This window comes from Lithobates pipiens, unplaced genomic scaffold (genome assembly GCF_037356315.1).
Source record: "Lithobates pipiens isolate NorthernLeopardFrog02 unplaced genomic scaffold, aLitPip1_a1.2 Scaffold_6, whole genome shotgun sequence".
NCBI lineage: Eukaryota > Metazoa > Chordata > Amphibia > Anura > Ranidae > Lithobates > Lithobates pipiens.
The window spans coordinates 3,550,045-3,569,152 of NW_027507881.1; the positions used below are offsets into that span (position 1 = coordinate 3,550,045).

The 19,108-nt window shown below is 46.8% G+C and overlaps 1 protein-coding gene across 1 annotated transcript in view; it reads right to left on the bottom strand.

The window, feature by feature from the left end:
• The window catches only part of LOC143958247 (vomeronasal type-2 receptor 26-like), a 93,948-nt gene that overhangs the window by 34,240 nt on the left and 40,600 nt on the right, over positions 1-19,108 (bottom strand). The window contains exon 3 of the mRNA XM_077467766.1: positions 17,477-18,262. Coding sequence (XP_077323892.1) covers positions 17,477-18,262 — 786 coding nt within the window. The remainder of the gene's footprint in view (positions 1-17,476; positions 18,263-19,108) is intronic.

Genomic DNA, 19,108 nt, shown 5'->3' on the forward strand with positions numbered 1-19,108 from the left:
AGTGATGGCAGATTGACTGATTTCAAGAAGGCGTTTTCATTGGCTTCTGTTGTTTGAGGGGCATTTTTATCTAGCTGTAGGTTATAAAGGTCCTGGTAATAGTTGTTAAAAGCGTTTGCTATTGCTAAGGGGTGATGTTCCGTCTTACTGCTATGAGGGCCTCTGAACTAAATTTGGCAGCACTTTTTACAGTGAAGACCGCTATTGCATATTTACCCCCAAACTTATAGATACTTTGCTGTGTGTGACTTCAGTAAACCAGTGGCAGAAATATTTACTGTTAACTAAACTCAGACAACTCTGATATGAAAGCATCTGAACAGCCAAAGAACTAGCACTCTCGAAGGAGATTTCAGCAATGACATCCTTCATTAGTGAGACCAGTTAATGTCTGTTGATCTCCCCTACCTATTTTTAACCCAGAGGTGATAAGTAAAATGCCACTTTGGTGTCCTGCTGCCAGAGCTGCCAGGGAAGAACCTAATGGAGCGTGATCTGAACCAGTGGCGTCACTAGGGTTGGTGTCACCCGGTGCGAAAAAAAAATGGTGTCACCCCCCACCAACTATAGTCCCCCCTCAGTACAGACCCCCCTCCACTAACTACAGACCCTCCCCCCGCAGTATAGATCCCCCTCCCTCAATACAGACCACCCTCCATCAATATAGACCCCCCTCCCTCAGTATAAACCTCCCCCCCTCAGTACAGACACCCCTTCAGTGCAGACCCCTCCATCAGTACAGACACCTTCACCTTGGTGCAGACCCCCCATCGGTACAGACACCTTCACCTTGGTGCAGACCCCCCATCGGTACAGACACCTTCACCTTGGTGCAGACCCCCCATCGGTACAGACAACTTCACCTTGGTGCAGACCCCCCATCGGTACAGACACCCCTACCTCAGTACAGACACCCCCACCTCAGTGCAGACCCCCCAGCATTACAGACACCCCCCTCAGTGCCGACCCCTCTCAGTACAGACACCCCCCTCAGTGCAGACCCCTCAGTATACAGTATAGACACCCCCTCAGTGCAGACCCTCCAGTGCAGACCTCCCAACAGTACAGACACCCCCCTCAGTGCAGACCCCCCAGTGTAGACCCCCCAACAGTACAGACACCCCCCTCAGTGCAGACCCCCCTTAGTTACAGACCTCCCCTCAGTGCAGACCCCCCAGCAGTACAAACACCCCCATGGCAGACCCCCCAGTGTAGAACCCCCCAACAGTACAGACACCCCCCTCAGTGCAGACCCCCCAGTGTAGACCCCCCAACAGTACAGACCTCCCCTCAGAGCAGACCCCCTTAGTTACAGACCTCCCCTCAGTGAAGACCCCCCAGCAGTACAAACACCCCCATGGCAGACCCCCCAGTGTAGAACCCCCAACAGTACAGACACCCCCCTCAGTGCAGACCCCCCAGTGTAGACCCCCCCCTCAGTGCAGACCCCCCTTAGTTACAGACCTCCCCTCAGTGCAGACCCCCCAGCAGTACAAACACCCCCATGGCAGACCCCCCCAGTGTAGAACCCCCCAACAGTACAGACACCCCCTCAGTGCAGACCCCCCAGTGTAGACCCCCAACCATACAGACACTCCCCTCAGTGCTGACCCCCCTCAGTTACAGACCCCCTCAGTGCAGACCCCCCAGCAGTACAGACGACCCCCCTAGTGCAGACCCTCCCAGTACAGATCCCCTAGTAGTACAGACACCCCCCAATGCAGACCCCCAGTGCAGACACCCCCCAGCAGCACAGACATCCCCCAATACAGACACCCCCTCTGTGCAAACACCTACCCAGTGCAGACCCCCCCCGGTGCAGACACCCCCCAGTGCAGACCCCCCCAGTGCAGAAACCCCCCTCAGTAAAGACCTCCCTCCGTGCAGACCCCTGTGCAGACACCCCACCAGTGCAGACCCCCCAGCAGCACAGACACCCCCCCTTACATACTTTAGAACAGCAGACAATCATATATACACACACAGCGGTGTGTGTGCCTCGAGATCGGCTCCTCGTCCTCTGTGGATGTAAACAGAGAGGAGGGGGAGGCGGCTTTGTTCCGCTCCGTGCTGAGGGACACAGACACAGCCGCGGGTGCGGGACAGTGTAGCGGCTGTTGTTAGCGGGTGTCACCCCTCTGGCGGGGGCGGCCCCCACCCCCCGCACCCGCCTAGCAACGTCACTGATCTGAACTCCATTTGTTTAATGGAGGGCAGGGAAGGGTCTCAATAAAAAAAAAAAAAAAGTATCACACAGATAACTTTTTGTCCTCATGTGATAAAAAATAAAGTGTAAGAAAATAAAGTTACATCCAAGCACTTAAGCCCCCTCAAAAAAATATGAAACCCCAACCCCCACATATACACACATACAAAGACAAACACAGATGGCAGGGGCGTCTGCGCACAAAAGCTTCAATTTTACTACACTTTATATACTGAAAGAATCTTGTAACACCCCCCCCCCCCCCCCCCCAATATTTACATTGCTTTGTGCTATTATTGAAACCTAAGGCTTGAATACTCTTACAATTATATTATTGCTTCTGTATTGCTTCTCTATTGGAAGTAGGAAACAAGTCTTGTTGCAGTGTTGTGCTAACCGCAAGTTAAGAGTCTGGGACAAAGTGATGTAATAACCTGTTTACTGTTAAAGAACTGTCTGTATATTGTCAGACGAGAGATCCTGGTATGACACCCCCTACCTTTTTTAAGGTTGAAAGGGGACTCCTGCTGGGGAAATGTTCCTGGGAATGCCTAGTCCTGATGCCAACCCGAGGCCTGAGAGTTCCAGTGAACACCACGAGAGAGATCTGAGGTGCCAGCTCAAAGACTCAAACCTAGCCCAAATGCATCATCTGTGGATGCCAAGTTCTGTCCTTACAAAGAATCAAGTTTTTATTGGGTGGAGAATCTTCTGATTGCACGGATGAGTGCAGAATCAAATCCTTGGAGGTGTTTTAAAGGTTTAGGAAATGAAATTAAGGAATGAAATAACATGGACTTTGTATATTGGAAATTTTATGGACATTTACAAGCCATTCAGGAGAGACTCTTTTTGGGTACTTTTATATTTTAGATGAAGACTATTTTTCATTAAAGCGGGGTTCCACTGTATAAACCTTTTTTTTTTTTTTTTTTTTTGCTAACTGACAAAGATGATGAATTAAAAATGTCCTACTCACTTTTTTTGTTTGCCAAGATTCATGATGTCCGTTTTCTTATAAAAAAGAAACCTATACATTTTCATCTTCAACGTTTTCATCTTGCCTGTGGGCATGTGAAGCCCACAGGCATCCTCTTCCGGGGTAGATGGTGCTGCCGATTGACCAGCATGCACCGCCCGTTCGATCTCCGATCTCGCACATGCGCAGTATTCTTTAATATGAACGCCTTCTACTGCTCAGGTTGCCATCACAACGGGCGGCGGCGTCGGAAGTCCCGCCCCGTTGTGATGGCAGCGGACATAACAATGAATAACAGAGGATAAAATGTAACTGACGTAATCACGTCACTTCTTTTCAAATCCCGCAAGATTTCCTGGCGGGCCTCCGCACTGTCTCCTGGGAACAATGACACGAGATCCCGTAAGACAGTGCGACTGAAAGGAAATTACGAAATAGCCACACAATACCCGCCCATATCTGCAGAATAGACAGACAGGAAGCAGAGAGGAACATCTTCAAAACACAGGTACTGTACAAAAAATGGTGCATCTGCACTATCGCTTACATATTAGTGAAGCATGTGAAAACGCCTAGTAATCTAGGTATGAATAGTACATAATCAGCTTCCTGTGATCATCTGGCATCAAATATAGGTAACACAAGTGCGGTTTGACCTAGTGCCTATCTTGAACAGTATCTACCAAGCACATTATTAGACACATTATTAGAACAAAGTCACATCATTCTGTGAGGAACAATATACATCGACTTCTGTGGTAACCTGTGGCCAACTTGTTGCAAAGCAGGCAAATAGGATAGTCAGGAAAAGGTGAATAAGAAAAGCTAGACAAAGGTGAGGATGGGGAGAGAGGAGGGGTAAATGGACCAGATTTTACAAATTCATAGTAGTTACTGGCCGACTGGTGAGCTCTGACCAACACTCCTCCACAGGTTTCACTATAACTATTGTGAAAAGTCTGTGCGGATTGTGGTTGAGTATTCTTGAGACCGCTTATAGGCAAACCATGGTTACCACGTTTTATGGAACTTCTCAACTGTACCTCTATCCTGTGCCAGGGTGTCCTCCATCTCACAAATTTCTCCAATTCTATTCAGCCATTCTGGGATGGAGGGGACCCTGGGGGAGTTCCAATGCAGCGGAATCAGAGATTTGGCTGCATTAAGGAAATGTTTGGATAAGGAATGCTTGTACCTCTTAAAGTGGTTGTAAACCCTTACAAACCACTTTGACCTACAGGTAAGCTTAGATTAAGGCTTACCTGTAGGTCCAAGAAATATCTCCTAAACCTATACGGTTTAGGAGATATTTACCTGAAGACAACCACCGCCACTGTCTGGGAAGGCCGCAGATCGCGGCGATATGCCACGAGTGTCGGCTCCCGTGCGCATGCGTGGGAGTGACGTCATCGCGGCTCCGGCGAATCACAGCGCCGGAGCAGCGAGACCCACCAAGAAGATGGACACTCAGAGCTACAGGGGACAGTGGAGACTTCGCTGGCTCCTGTGTCATGTAAGTGACACATAATGGACTACTATGCGATGCAATGCGATGCATAGTAGTCCATTATGCTTACCTTTGCAGGGAATCAAAGAGGAAGTAAACCCATCAGGGTTTACTTCCTCTTTAAGGGAGAAGCTGGTTATGTGGAGGAGGCTCATGCTGCATCCAGAGTCAAGGAAGTCTCTGTTATTTGTTTAATTAGACCCCTAACTCTGTTCCAGAAGGGTACAATTAGTCACAGTGCCACCAGATGTGAGCCAAAGTGCCTGTGTCTCGGCCGCAGCGCCAGCAAACCTCTGGTATTTGAGCCTTCCAATGATGGAGTTTATCAGGGGTGTTATACCAGTGTGACAATAATTTATAGCTTGTTTCTTGTCTTTTCGTGTTCATTGAGCATTTGTGTGCCAAAATGCAGGCGTACCTCCATTGCTTTTCTGAAATTGGAGTATTCAGCTCCTCCGACTACCTCCTCCTGTAGCAGTCCATGTCTGTGATCTTAGAGTGTTGTAGCCATGTGTACGCAGTCGAGGTAGCTTTTGGTAGTGGTTTTCTGTTGTGGCAGGTCGTTTCTAGTGCCGTCAGTGGCCTGTGTAAGTCCTGAGGATGGTTAAGTTTGCTCAGATAGCTGCAAACTTGGAAGTACTTCCAGAGACATAGATGGGGAAAATTGCAGACCCGTTTAACTGAGGACCAGTCTTTAAGCATGTCGCCTGTAAAGCAGTCACCTGCCTATAGAGGAGTATTTTGTGGTGTGGTTTGCAGTGTCGCATTACTCTCACCTAGGACAAAGTCTGGATTACCTTTTATTGGTGTCAGGGGACAGTGTGGTGATGTGTCTTTGGGTAGACAATGAATTCATGACCTCTAGTGTGGTCCCGGTCAGAGGATGTCTGCGTGTGTCGTGTGGTAAGCTTTTCCAGGGAATCCACGGCACATACCTGAGCGGTGTTGAGATTAAACTACTTTCTAGTGTCACCCATTCTTTCATGTGGTCGTGGCAATGCCAGTCAATCACTCTATCTATATGTGAAGCCCAGTAATAATGTTTGAAATTTGGCAGACCTATCCCACCCAACTCCTTCGGCTTCATCAGTCTCGTCAGTCTGATTCTGGGTTTCTTTTCGTTCCAAAGAAATTTCAGAACGATAGAGTTCAGTGTCGTTAAAATATTTTGGGGCACTCTAACAGGGACCATGCACATCAAATAGAGGAATTTGGGTAATATTACCATTTTAATGATCGCAGCACGGCCAAACCACGAAAAGAATCCCATGCTCCACTTCTTGAGGCTCTTTTCGCAAGATTTCAGAAGTGGTGGGTAGTTTTTTTTCAAAAGTAAGTTGGGACTGTGGGGTTAGCCATGTTCCTAGATACTTAAGTGTGCTGTCATCCCATTGAAATGGTGAATTTGCTTTTGTCAATGTGAGAAGTTCGTCAGGTAAGGAGATAATTAGTGCCTCAGACTTTGTATAGTTTATCTTTAGGTTTGACCATAGTGGGAAAATTCCTTCATTAAATTAGGGAGTGATACTGTTGGATTGGTCAAAAAAAATAAAAGGTCATCGGCATAGGCCGCCACTTTAAACTCCCTGTCCCACACCCTAAAGCCGCTAATCGTCGAATTAGCATTCACTGTTCAAATGAATGGTTCGATCGAGAGAATGAACAGCAAGGGTGATAGGGGGCAGCCCTGCCTGGTCCCATTTGTAATTTGCATGCTTTGCAATAATGTACCATTGATTTTCAATTTTGCGGAGGGGTTTTGGTATAAGGCGGTTATCCATGAAAGCATGTGTGCTCCCAGCCCGACATGTGCACACACCGCCAGCATAAAATCCCATGTGACTCTATCGAAGGCCTTCTCCACATCCGTAGAGAGGAGAAGGCCCCCGATATTCCCCCCGCTCGCCTCGTGGATCAGTAGAAGCTTCTTCATTACATTATCCCTGGCCTCTCTGCCCTGCATGAACCCTACTTGTTCCAAGCCAATTAATTTTGGGAGAAGTGGTCCCAGTCGCATAGCCAGCACTTTCGCAAACAGTTTGACATCAAGGTTTAAAAGGGAAATTGGCCGATAGCTAGAGAATTCCCCTGGGTCTTTGACCGTCTTCAGAATAACCACAATGTGAGCTGTGAGAGTCTGGAGTAACTGATCTAGGTGAGGACAGGGAGTTCAATGAGGATTTTGAGGGTATCCACGAGTATGTCTATGAAGGTCTTATAGTAAGTTGAGGAGTAGCCGTCTGGGCCTGGGCTTTTGCCTGTTTTAAGATGTCTGATCGCTTGTCTGAGTTCGGTGTCTGAAATTGGTTCCTCCAGCAAGCTAGAGTCCAGGTCGTTAAGGGTGGGAAGGCTGCTCTTTTCCAAGTACTCTTTGATAATTTGTATCCTATCTCCCTCCATATATGGCTGCTTGTGTTGTGGGGGAAAGTTATACAGCTTTGTGTAATAGTTGTGAAAATGTTCAGCTATCACCTCCGCCGTAACATCTAGCTTCCCATTTGTTTGTTTGATACCTACTATGTTTTGTGGGAAGTATGTTCCCTTAGTGCCCTCGCTAGGTACTTGCCCGCCTTGTCTCCTGTCTCATAGTATATTTTCCTCTTAAAAAAACAGTAGGCGTTTAGCTTTTAAATCAAATATTTTTTGCAGTTCTTTCCTGGCCTCTAGCAGCTGCTTGGCTGACGCTATAGAAAGGGATTGCTTGTGCAATTTTTCTAGTGTGTTAATCTGCTCTGTCAGTTTGTTAATGGCCGCTTCCTGTTCCTTTTTACGCCTGGCACCGAGTTCAATCAGAACACCCCTAATAGTGCATTTATGTGCTACCCACACCACTAGTGGGTCTGATTCAGATGTGGCATTATTTCTAAAATAGTCTGTCAGATGTTGTTTTATCGAGGGGAAAAGTGTCGGGTCAGTCAAGAGCGAGGTATTGAGCCTCCAGGTGGGGTGTCTCTGAGAGGGGGGCGACAAGTCAAGGGAAAGTGCAATAGGCGCATGGTCTGAGATTACTTGTATCCCTACACATGCCCCAACCAGACGGGGAAGGTCCCTCTGCGATATGAATAGGTAGTCCAACCTTGCGTATCTAGAGTGCGGGATAGAATAATGCGTAAAGTCTTTCAGTCGGGATGTAGGAAGCGCCACGTGTCTGTCACTTGCAATGACTGCAGGAGGGACTTAATTTTTTAAAGAATTTTATAAGTAATGCAGGTCTTCCCATTGTTAGTATCTATGAGCGGATTTAGCGGAACGTTAAAGTCCCCTCCTAGAATCAGACAACCCAATGCGAATCCCTGCAGTTCTCCGACCATGCGTTGACAGAACGTGACATGGGCCCTATTTGGGAAGTAGACGTTAGCTAGTGTAATTGGGATGCCCCCATAAGTCCCCTTGAGAAATACCTGCCACTTGGATCACTCAGCTGAGCCTGTAACTCAAAGGGAGCCTCTCTACTAACAAGCACTGAGACCCCCTTGGATTTGGATTCAGGATTGGTGGAGTGGAACGCTTTCGTGAAATATAAGTCCGTAAGTTTTGGTATTTGTGAGATCTTAAAATGTGTCTCCTACAGGAACACGAAGTGTGGACTACCTTTTTTTCGCTCCCTCAGAAGGGTGGTACGTTGTTCGGGTATGTTTAGGCCCCTGATGTTATGAGAGATCACAGACAGGCGGTGTCCCAATGCTGAGTAGGCCATGACGAACGGTCAGGAGGAGGCGGTCGTGAGTGGTCCTGCAATAAGAACACTATGACACACAAGTTAGAATTTATATTGGATATTATAATCAGAAGTGCCACACTAGGTGCTTTATCCGGAACTAGAAACTACTAGGTTTGTGGGCGTACAATTATGCTGTAGGAAAGTAGAAAGGGAAAAAAGAAGAAGGGGGAGGAAAGAGAGAAAATGAGGAGTGAAAGAAAAAGGGTTTACAAGGAATATTATGCTCTGGTAAGATCTCCCCCCGGGGCAGCAAATGCTCCACCAAAAGGGGGGTCCCACCAGCGTTTGTAGTGTCTCCCGGGCCCCAGTCAAGGGCCACAAGATACTTTGTGGGGACGAAGGGAGACTCCCACGACAGGCCGGAGCACACCTGTCTAAACTTAAGATATTAAATCTAAACAAGCAAACAATTCAATGAGTTAAACAATCTAACGATTCCAAAGAAAGAACAATACTCAACATTGCCCACACAGCCGTGCGGACTGCAATCAGTGCGGTTTATTGCCGCAACATATAGCAGTATAGCACAGTGTTGGGTACATGCTCCAGGAGGATGCCCAGTGTTTTGTAGGCTCTGATGATGATACTCAGCTAGAGGAAGGCAGGAGCGTGAGCACAGAGAGAGGGGATGCTCAAGAAGGACAGCAATCTGGCAGTCATGTTCCACAAGCTGCAGCATACTGCCAGGTTTGATCCAGAGATCAAGAGGGAGGGGATGATGAGAGCACTGACTCCACGTGGGTGCCTGGTAGGAGAGAGGAGGAGGAGGAGGCACATGTCCAACGAGGCAGGATGCCCTCCGAGGGCCAGCTTAGGGGCAGCACACCGACTGAATCACACCGCAGAGCTCCACCTGTGCAAGGCGCTGCCTCTGCGCGTTATTCTAAAAGTTCTTTGGTGTGGGCCTTTTTTGAGAAGAGTGCGACAGATCGCACTGCTGCTATTTGCAACATATGTCTCAAGCGTATCTCGCGTGGCCAAAACATCAGCCGCTTGGGCACCACATGCTTGACCAGACATATGTTGACCTGCCATGCAGCTCGTTGGCAAGCGTACCTCAAAGACTCAAATCAAAGAACAAAGCGGACCCCTCCTTGCTCCTCATCAGCTGGGATCTCCAACCCCACTAGACCTTCAGTCCTCTCTGAAACCTGCTCTGAGAGGAATGAAGGTGTAAAATTAGGTGTGTCACAGCCAAGTGCTTCCGGGCACTCTGCTAGCAGTACACCCGCGTCCACTTATAGCAGGCAAATGTCCCTGCCCCAGCTGCTGGACCGTCGAAAGAAGTTCACTCCCAGCCATCCACATGCCCAGCGGTTCAATGCTAGCTTGGCTAAATTGCTAGCACTTCAACTGCTGCCTTTTCAGTTGGTAGACTCGGCCCCCTTCCGTGAGTTTGTACAATGTGCGGTTCCTCAGTGGCAGGTCCCCAAACTTTTTCTCACGGAAGGCGATTCCGGCTCTCTACCGGCATGTGGAAGGCAATGTCCTTGCCTTGCTGGACAGGGCGGTCAGAGGTAAGGTGCATATTACCGCTGACTCATGGTCCAGCAGGCATGTAAAGGGACGTTATCTGTCTTTCACGGCCCATTGGGTCACTCTTCTGGTAGCTGGGAAGGATGCAGGACAAGGTGCAGTAGTGTTGGAGGTTGTTCCACCACCACGCCTCCAAAATGCTACTATTGGTTGTGACACACCTCTCTCCTCCACCCCCTCCTCTTCTTCTTCCTCCATGGCCTCTTCCAGTGCTCTGTCCTCAGAATCAGCGGTGCTCCGTAGGCGTTCCAGGGGCTACGCAAGTACGCAGGCAAAACGATGCCATGCCGTGCTTGCGCTGGATTGTTTGGGGGACAGGAGTCACACTGGGGCAGATATTTTGTCAACTCTGCAGGGGCAGGCCGAGAGGTGGTTGACGACACGCCAGCTTAAGCCAGGAATGGTGGTTTGCGACAATGGCACCAACCTCCTCTCCGCCCTCCGACAGGGACAACTGACCCAAGTGCCCTGTGTGGCTCACGTCCTTAACCTGGTGGTGCAGCGGTTCTTGGGCAGGTACCCGGGCTTACAGGATGTCCTGAAGCAGGCCAGGAAAGTCTGTGTGCATTTCCGATAATCATTTAATGCCTGTGCTCGGCTGGCTGAGCTCCAAAAGGAGTTGAACCTGCCCAAGAACCGCCTTATATGTGACATGCCCACCAGGTGGAACTCAACGTTGGCCATGCTGCAGCGGCTGCACACGCAGCAGAGGGCCATCAATGAGTACCTGTGCGACTACGGCACCAGGACAGGGTCAGGGGAGCTCGGTTTTTTCTCACCACACCAGTGGGGCATGATCAGGGATGCATGCACTGTACTGTCACCGTTTGAGGAGGCCACAAGGATAGTGGGCAGTGACAGTGCATGCATCAGTGACACTCTTCCTCTTGTCCACCTCTTGGAGCATACGCTGCGTGGAATAATGGACAGGGCACTTGAGGCAGAACAGAGGCAGGAAGAGGAGGACTTCCTTGCCTCACAAGGCCCCCTTTATCCAGACAGTGTCCTTGCTGTGCCACCCATCACACAGGAAGAGGATGAGGAGGAGGAGGAGGAGGATGATGATTGTGTCAGCATGGAGGTGGAGGCTGGCACTCAGCATCAGCAGCAGCAGCAGTCTTGTAGGGATGATTTACAGTCCCAAGAAACCCGTGGACTTTTACGTGGCTGGGAGGAGGTAGCTGCGGATCATGTTGTCCTTAGTGACCCAGAGGACTCCGGACCGAATGCCTCAGCTAACCTATGCTGCATGGCCTCCCTGATCCTGCAAAGCCTGCGGAAGGATCCTCGTATTCTTCGGATCAAGGAGAGGGACCATTACTGGCTGGCCACTCTCCTTGATCCACGGTACAAGGGTAAGGTTGCCGACCTTATCTTGCCATCGCAGAGGGAGCAGAGGATGAGACATCTCCGGGAGGCCTTGCAGAAAGGTCTGTGCAACGCGTTCGCAGAGACTAGGAGGTTACAAACTCCTGGTCTTGGACAAAGTGTTGCTGAGGCATCGGTCAGAAGGAGCGGTGGAGAAGGTGGCCATCTGACCGATTCGTTCAGACAATTTTTTAGTCCACAGCCCCAAGGTATGATCGGTTCCAGCAACCATCGCCAGCATCTGATTTACATGGTGCAGGAATACCTAGGGACAAGGTCAGACTTGGACACCGACACCTTTCCCACTGAAAATCCTCTGGCTTACTGGTTCTTGAGGATGGATCACTGGCCAGAGCTTGCACAGTATGCAATTGAGCTACTGGTCTGTCCTGCTTCCAGCGTTCTTTCAGAACGCACCTTCAGTGCTGCTGGTGGCTTTGTTACCGATCACAGGGTACGCCTGTCCACCGACTCAGTTGATCGACCGACCTTCATCAAGATGAATTAGTCTTGGATCACCCACAGCTACCAAGCACCTGAAGCTGATGTAACAGAATAATTTTTTTTGAAATATCACATCCCTTCAAGACTGCCTATGCTGATGCTGAGTGACTGTCCTGTTATGTTGATTGTCTATCCTCTTCCTCCTCCGCTGATATGTTGGAAGGACATTTTTGGTTCTGGGTGATGCCACCAGCCCAATTTTTCAGCCCCTGTTTAAACAGGGGCGTTTAATTACAATTTTTGATGCAATGCTTTGCAGCAGGGCTAATTCCTGTACCACAACTAGAGTATATGGGAGAGGTTGCAGTGTTGTGGCACCAGCACCAGTGCCAGCAGACCAATTTTTCTGCCCCTGTTTAACAGGGGCATTTAATTACAATTTTTGATGCAATGCTTTGCAGCAGGGCTCATTCCTGCACTCCAACTAGAGTATATGGGAGAGGTTGCAGTGTCGTGGCACCAGCACCAGTGCCTAAGGCCCAATTCTCTGCCCCTGTTTAACAGGGGCGTTTAATTACAATTTTTGATGCAATGCTTTGCAGCAGGGCTCATTCCTGCACCACAACTAGAGTATATGGGAGAGGTTGCAGTGTCGTAGCACCAGCACCAGTGCCAGCAGCCCAATTTTTCAGCCCCTGTTTAACAGGGGCATGTAATTACAATTCTTGATATAATATTTCAAAGGAGGGCCCGTTCTTGTGCCCACCCAGAGTAACTGTGAGGACTTATAGTGTTGTGGCACCAGCACCACAACCACCAAAGGTCAATTTTTCTATCACTGTTCAACAATGGCATGAAATTACAATTCTTGATATAATCGTTCACAGCAGGGCGCTCCAGCGCCCACCAAGAGTCACTTTGAGGGCTTACAGTGTTGTGGCAACACCAACACCTTGTTCCGCCATTTCTGCAGAGCATATAGGGCAGGCCCCTACTTTCAAACATCCAACTCACAAACGTCTCCTACTTGCAAACCGAAGGAGACAACAGGAAGTGAGATGAAAAAAGACGGACGGCAAAACAAATTATACAGGGGTGATAACCCTTCCCTATATTTTCCAAAAAGCTTAAAAATAGATTTTTTGACTGGAGCTACACTTTAAAAATGTACCAGTTCAAAATTACACACAGATTCTACTTAACACAACAAATCTACACAGTCCCTGTCTTGTTTGCACCGCCTGTATACTGCTGTTCTGAGTATATAGGGCCTGGGGGCCCCACGTATTTCCTTTTTTTAATATGGGTACGGGGTTCCCCTTAATATCCGTACAAGACCCAAAGGGGCTGGTAATGGGCAGGGGGGCTACCCATGCCATTTTTCTCAATGATTTTCATCCATATTGCCGGATCCAGATATTACATTAAAAATGCAAGCAGTTTGAAATGACTTTTTTTCCGTTAAATGTCATTTTGTGCAGGGACTGTTCTAAACACGGGAAACACGTGGCACTTCACAGGCATACTATAGACACCCCCAGGCATGATATTTAAAGGAATATTTCACTTTTTTTTCACTTTAATCGTCATTAAAATCAGTGCTCCCGCCAAAACGGCCATTTTTGAAAACATTTTAGGCATTGACCCATGTCCCCTGGGGCAGGAGCCAGGTCCCCAAACCCTTTTTAGGACAGTATCTTGCATATTAGACATTAAAATTAGCACTTTTAATTTCGAACATTCGAGTCCCATAGACTTCAATGGGGTTCTAAAGTTTGTATGAATTTTCGGTCCGTTCGAAAGTTCTGGTGCGAACCGAACCGGGGGGTGTTCGGCTCATCCCTACTCTTGGGTTGTCAGCTTGTCTCCGTGGGGTGCCTGATCTGGGGAAGCCCCATCGGTTGTTTTGGGTTTTCTTTAACATTCGTTTCTCAGGTGAGGCTGACCGGGAGGAAGGCGGGCTCCTCTCTAATGGCGGGTGCAAGAACTCAGGGAGGTCTACTTGGCCCAGGTCTAGTGCTTTGCAGAATTCCGGTAAATCGGAGGGCATGCGGAGGACATGTTGATGGCCATTAAACAACACTGTGAGCGCAAATGGAAAACGCCAGGTGTACCTCACATCCTTCTCCCTCAGTCTCTCCAGTAGTGGGCGCAATGCGCAATGGTTTTTTAAAGTGATCTGGAATAAGTCTTGGTATAGCATAATGTTGCTCCATTAAATTCAATTTGATCATTCCTCCTGGCCTTGCGCATTATCTCTTCTTTCTTCTCTGCTTTAAAGTCCGCCGCAAATACTGACATATCAGCGAAGGTTAGGGGGTGGTCTGGGTATGACTTACCCCGGCTTGAGTCCTCGGTAGCTGACAATGAGTCCTCGCTGCCCTCCTCCTCGTGGTATGTCATGGCCATCTTGGTCTTGGACGGTCCACCGCGTGCTATCTGCTTGGCTTTAAAGATGTCTGCAATGTTTTTCGCCACACCCGGCACAGATTGACAGCGTGTGCGGGAGTGGGGGGTCAAGTACAGCTTCCTGCCCGGCATCTGAGAGCTGTCGGTCGGGTGTAGGTTTTAAACGGTCGTGGGTGTCAAGGAGCTCTCTAAATGTGCTGCCATTCCCATTGCGTGCCAAGCCATTCCCCCCGCTTTATTTTTCATGGACAATTGCTATATACTGAGATCTTGATATCTGCTAATTCTGATGTGTTTATTGTTCTCTATTTTATACATGATAAAAGAGCAGTTCCATCTTGGGGGAAAAAATTAAAAGTCAGCAGCTACAGATACTGCAGCTGCTGACTTTTACTATATGGACACTTACCTGTCTTGCGAGCACGCGATGTCAGCATCCCAGCTGATCTTCGGATTGACTGTTGGGTGAAGCTGATGCCTTTCTAGGTAAGGGAACCTGACAGTTAAGCCTTTCGGCTTCATGGTTGGTTCCCTACTGCCCATGCGCGAAGTGTGCTGCTCTTTCTGAAGGGCCCAGCTGTGGAGGAAGAAAAAGGGGTCTGAACTTCCAGGAGATCGGGGATAATAGTGTACCTTTCATCATAGGTCTTGTTGACTCCTCTCCAAATGTAGCGTTTGCGGTTGTGGCTAGGGATGAGCTTGGTGTTCGATTCGAACGCATGTTCGACTCGAAAACCGGCTGTTCGCCCGTTCGACGAATACCGAATGTTATGGGCCATTCGCACCAAATTCTTGTGGCGCTCACAGCCCACAATGCACTGCGCCATGTGATTGGCCACTAGCAAAGTCCCCTATCCTGGAGGCAACTTCAAGTTGCCTTGTAAGTTGCCTCAAGTCACGCTGGGATTCATACTCAAGTCGTCTCCAAGTTGCCTCCCAAAGTCCCGATGGAAGTCGTGTTGCCCCAGCTCTAAGTGTTACTTCACAGTAGCACAACAGCCAATCATACAGTAAATAACACCAAAAAAGAGCAGTGCTTAGAACGTGATCATAAAAAGTCCTTTACATAAAAATCCATATGCCCATAAAGGGACACTGTGATATCCATCTGTTGACGAAACACCACAAAATCCACTGTGTGACACTTAGCCCTCTCCCAGAGGATAGCAACTCACCAGATCCCAATGCCCCCCATTCTCATGAGTGGGCTAACACACATATACATTTATGATGAGTCTTTTAATGATAATGCCCTTGTCCACAGGTATGTAGAAAAAGGCTCCACTAGTGTAAAATTGTCACCACTATATCATTTATTAAAAACCCTCACAGGTATAAAATATTGCACCCAGCATTCACAGTAGCGTAGCTGTGACAGACCTAGCCGGGACACAGGCTTTTGGAGAGGACTGAACGCCAGCCTCTTGCCGATCGATTATGGGCCCTGGATTTTAAAGGGCACAGGGTGAATGAGAACCCCACTATAATCTGTGCTAGTCAGATTCAATGCTGTATATATGTATATATAATGTGTGTTGTCTCATGCTGTTGGGACACACACTGTCAGATGCTAATGTCATCAACTCCAGCCACCTGTCTGTTGTGTAAATGAGTCTGGCTTGTAAGAGTATTCAACACATTGTTGTTTGTGCTAATTAACCCTGTGTTTATGTTTATGGTAATATGTATTGAATAGTCAATCAGTGAGCTAGGAGACAAACCCTGAAATGTCTTATCTCTCAGACAACTAGTCTGGGTCAATGATTAGATAATTAGCTCATGCTAATTAGGTTAGGTTTTAGTCTTCTACTGCATTATAAATACTTGTCATTTTGGTTCTAATAAATCAGTCCATGTTGAACAGCTAAGCAAGTGTCGGCTTGTTTTGTGGTTGTGAGCGGTTGGAATATCTGATATCTATATTCAGACTTAGGAAGCGGTATATTGACGGAAGCACTCAATCGGAGTGTTGGATCGGATCCGTCACAGTAGCGTTCCCAACTGTCTGACCACCTCCACGCGAGCTCCGACCGCTATAGGGAGACACCACTCATTCTCACATCGGTAATGCGTTACTTCCGGTTGCTGTGTAGTTACAAAATCCATAAATCAAGGTAGAGAGAGAGATATCACCGCTCCAGGTAGGTCAAGCGACAGTGGAAAACCTTCTCATCCAGCTTGGAAGCCCAGGTGCCGGAAATGCATATAGCAAGGAAGAAGATCTGGACAGCCGCACTCAAAAAATTTTATTTTTGCCTTTTATTCAAAAATTCTTGTGACCAAAAATACAAGCCACAGCAGGAACAGACAGGTTCTAACGCGTTTCACACTTCAATGTAGTCATGTAGCTATGACTAAGCACTACATCGAAGTGTGAAATTTTTGAATAAAAGGCAAAAAAAGTTTATTTTTGAGTGCGGCTGTCCAGATCTTCTTCCTGTTTTTGATTGCCGTGTAGTTACACCCCAGCACATTTCATCACCTCCAACTTCCTCACAGAAGGGAACCCCCTGTGACAAAGTCAGAAGTGACGAAATGGGACTGGGTGTGACTACACAGGCAACCCGGAAGAAATGCATCAGTGTTGTGAGAATCAGTGGTATGTCCCTATAGAGGTCAGAGCCAGCATGGAGGTGGTGAGACAGTTCTTTTTTAGTGCAATTTATTTATTTAATATTATTTTGATTATTCTCTAAAATTTACTTAGTGTATCTTTTTTTTTTTTTACTGAAAACAAAGGATTTAATTCGGGAAAGCATTACACTAGTATCATGTGATAGAAAAAAAAAATTGAAACTGCAAGCATTGTTTCTACACGGTATCTGCTTTTAGCAAATATACTGTTTGGGGGTTTTACATAATCTTCAGGCCTAAATTTTTATTTTTTTAAATGTGTGTAGAAATAAAAAATAAATAAAAGCAGCTCCAACTGTGAAAGGGCTAAATACCTCTAAGCTAAACACAAACCTAAACTGGAGATAATTTTTGTCTTGAAAGATGTGTCTATGCACATTGGGGATTATTTACTAAAGGAAAACCCACTTTGCACTGCAAGTTGGAAGTAAAGTGGCTGTAGATCCGTGGGGGACACACAAGGAAAATAATTTAAAAAAAAACAGCATTTTAGCTTGCACATGATTGGATGATAAAATCAGCAGAGCTTCCCCTCATTTCAGATCTACCCCTCAGATTTAGAGCGAGTACACTTGTGGTGCAAAGTGGATTTGCCTTTTGTAAATAACCCCCCCCCCCCCCCCCCAATGTGTTCTAAAACTAAACTGACCGAGTTTAAAACGATACGCTCACCTTATACTTTAGTGTGTTTGGACTTATTTCAAGTTTTTTGTAATTTATTTCAAAGGTGAAATCCATGTCATGTAACACTTGAGCCAAAATGTAGACGGAAATAAACACTCTATAGGATGTTTTCTCATCAGGGAAATATAAACCAGTTGAAAGCTTCTCCAAACTGCAGTTCCTAAGAGGATATCTAGTTGTGAGTGGAATAAGGAAATTTTTCATTTGGTTTTTTGAAAAGCATCTACATTCAGTTATGAGAATATCCTCCATCAGGGGGTCATTTGGGCGGCTGGATGGATTAAAACTATAAAAATATTCCAGCAATCCCTTTATGAAGAAATAGGGGTACGTAAACACCAAGCTGCAGTTACAGAAATCAAAAAACACTTCACTCATTGACCAAGAATCTGGTAGAATAAATGTTTTCTCCGTGTAATAAGTGACACTATTCAGCAAAAATGTGTAGTAAGTCAGACTAAGGGAGCCACAAATAATAAGAACTTCCGTAGTTGAGGTCCGCAGCTCTGGAGGAATTTTATTATAATTTTTTTTAGACACCAGAATCTTGAATTCAATACAAATTCCATGATTAGATAAATGTTTGCTGAGTTGTCGGATCTCCCTCTCTCCGTATTCATCATCAGATGTGAGGATCCCGACCCAGTTCCACTTCAACCTTTCCAGTAACTTTGCTATGGCCACATATTGCATCTCATCATCCGGAACTGTCCGGAAAAAGTTTGGATACATCTTTCTATTACTTAGTAAAGTATCTCTGGCTCCATAACTAATCTAGAAAGAAAGAAAACAGTCTGTATAAATAACGTGTAACCTTTAACATCTAAATGAACAGATGAACAAAATGTTTTGATGTTTTTTTGGAGAGCAACAACCAGAAATTGTTATCTGAGTTGTCTACAAGACAGAGATTTTAGTGGCCTTTTTTCACCAGACAAACAAGATAAAAGATGCAAAAGTAAATGTATTATTATTTTTATTTATTTTTACTTCTAATGCCACATACACATGACCGGTTTTCCCATCGGAATAAACTCCAAAGGTTTTTCCGATGGAGTTCCCGATGAAACTGTCCTGCGTGCACACGATCACAGCAAAGTCCGACCGCCAAGAACGCGGTGACGTAACAACACGTACGACAGGACTAGAAAAAGGAAGTTCAATAGCCAGTAGCCAATAGCTGCCGTCTCGTAATTGCTTCAGAGCATGCGTCGTTTTTGGTCCGTCGGAATAGCACACAGACGAGCGGGTTTTCCCGATAGGAATTGGTTCCGTCGGAAATATTTAAAACATGTTTTATTTCTACGTCCGTCAGAATTTTCATAAAAAAAAAAAAGTCAGATGAGGCCCACACACCATCGGAATATACGATGAAAAGCCTCCGTCTGACTTTTTCTGTCGGACATTCCGCTTGTGTGTACGCAGCATAATACGTACAATATTTAGAGAAAGGGGGATGGCAAAACATGGGGGATTATTGCGGTGCCTAATGAAAATATATCAGAGTAAAGTACTAAGTGCACTATAGGGGAATTGGAAAGTACGAAGTTTAAGTACCATACATGATTTAAAATAAGAACTATTTGTTCTTTATTAGATAGAAAAATGTATATCACCAAA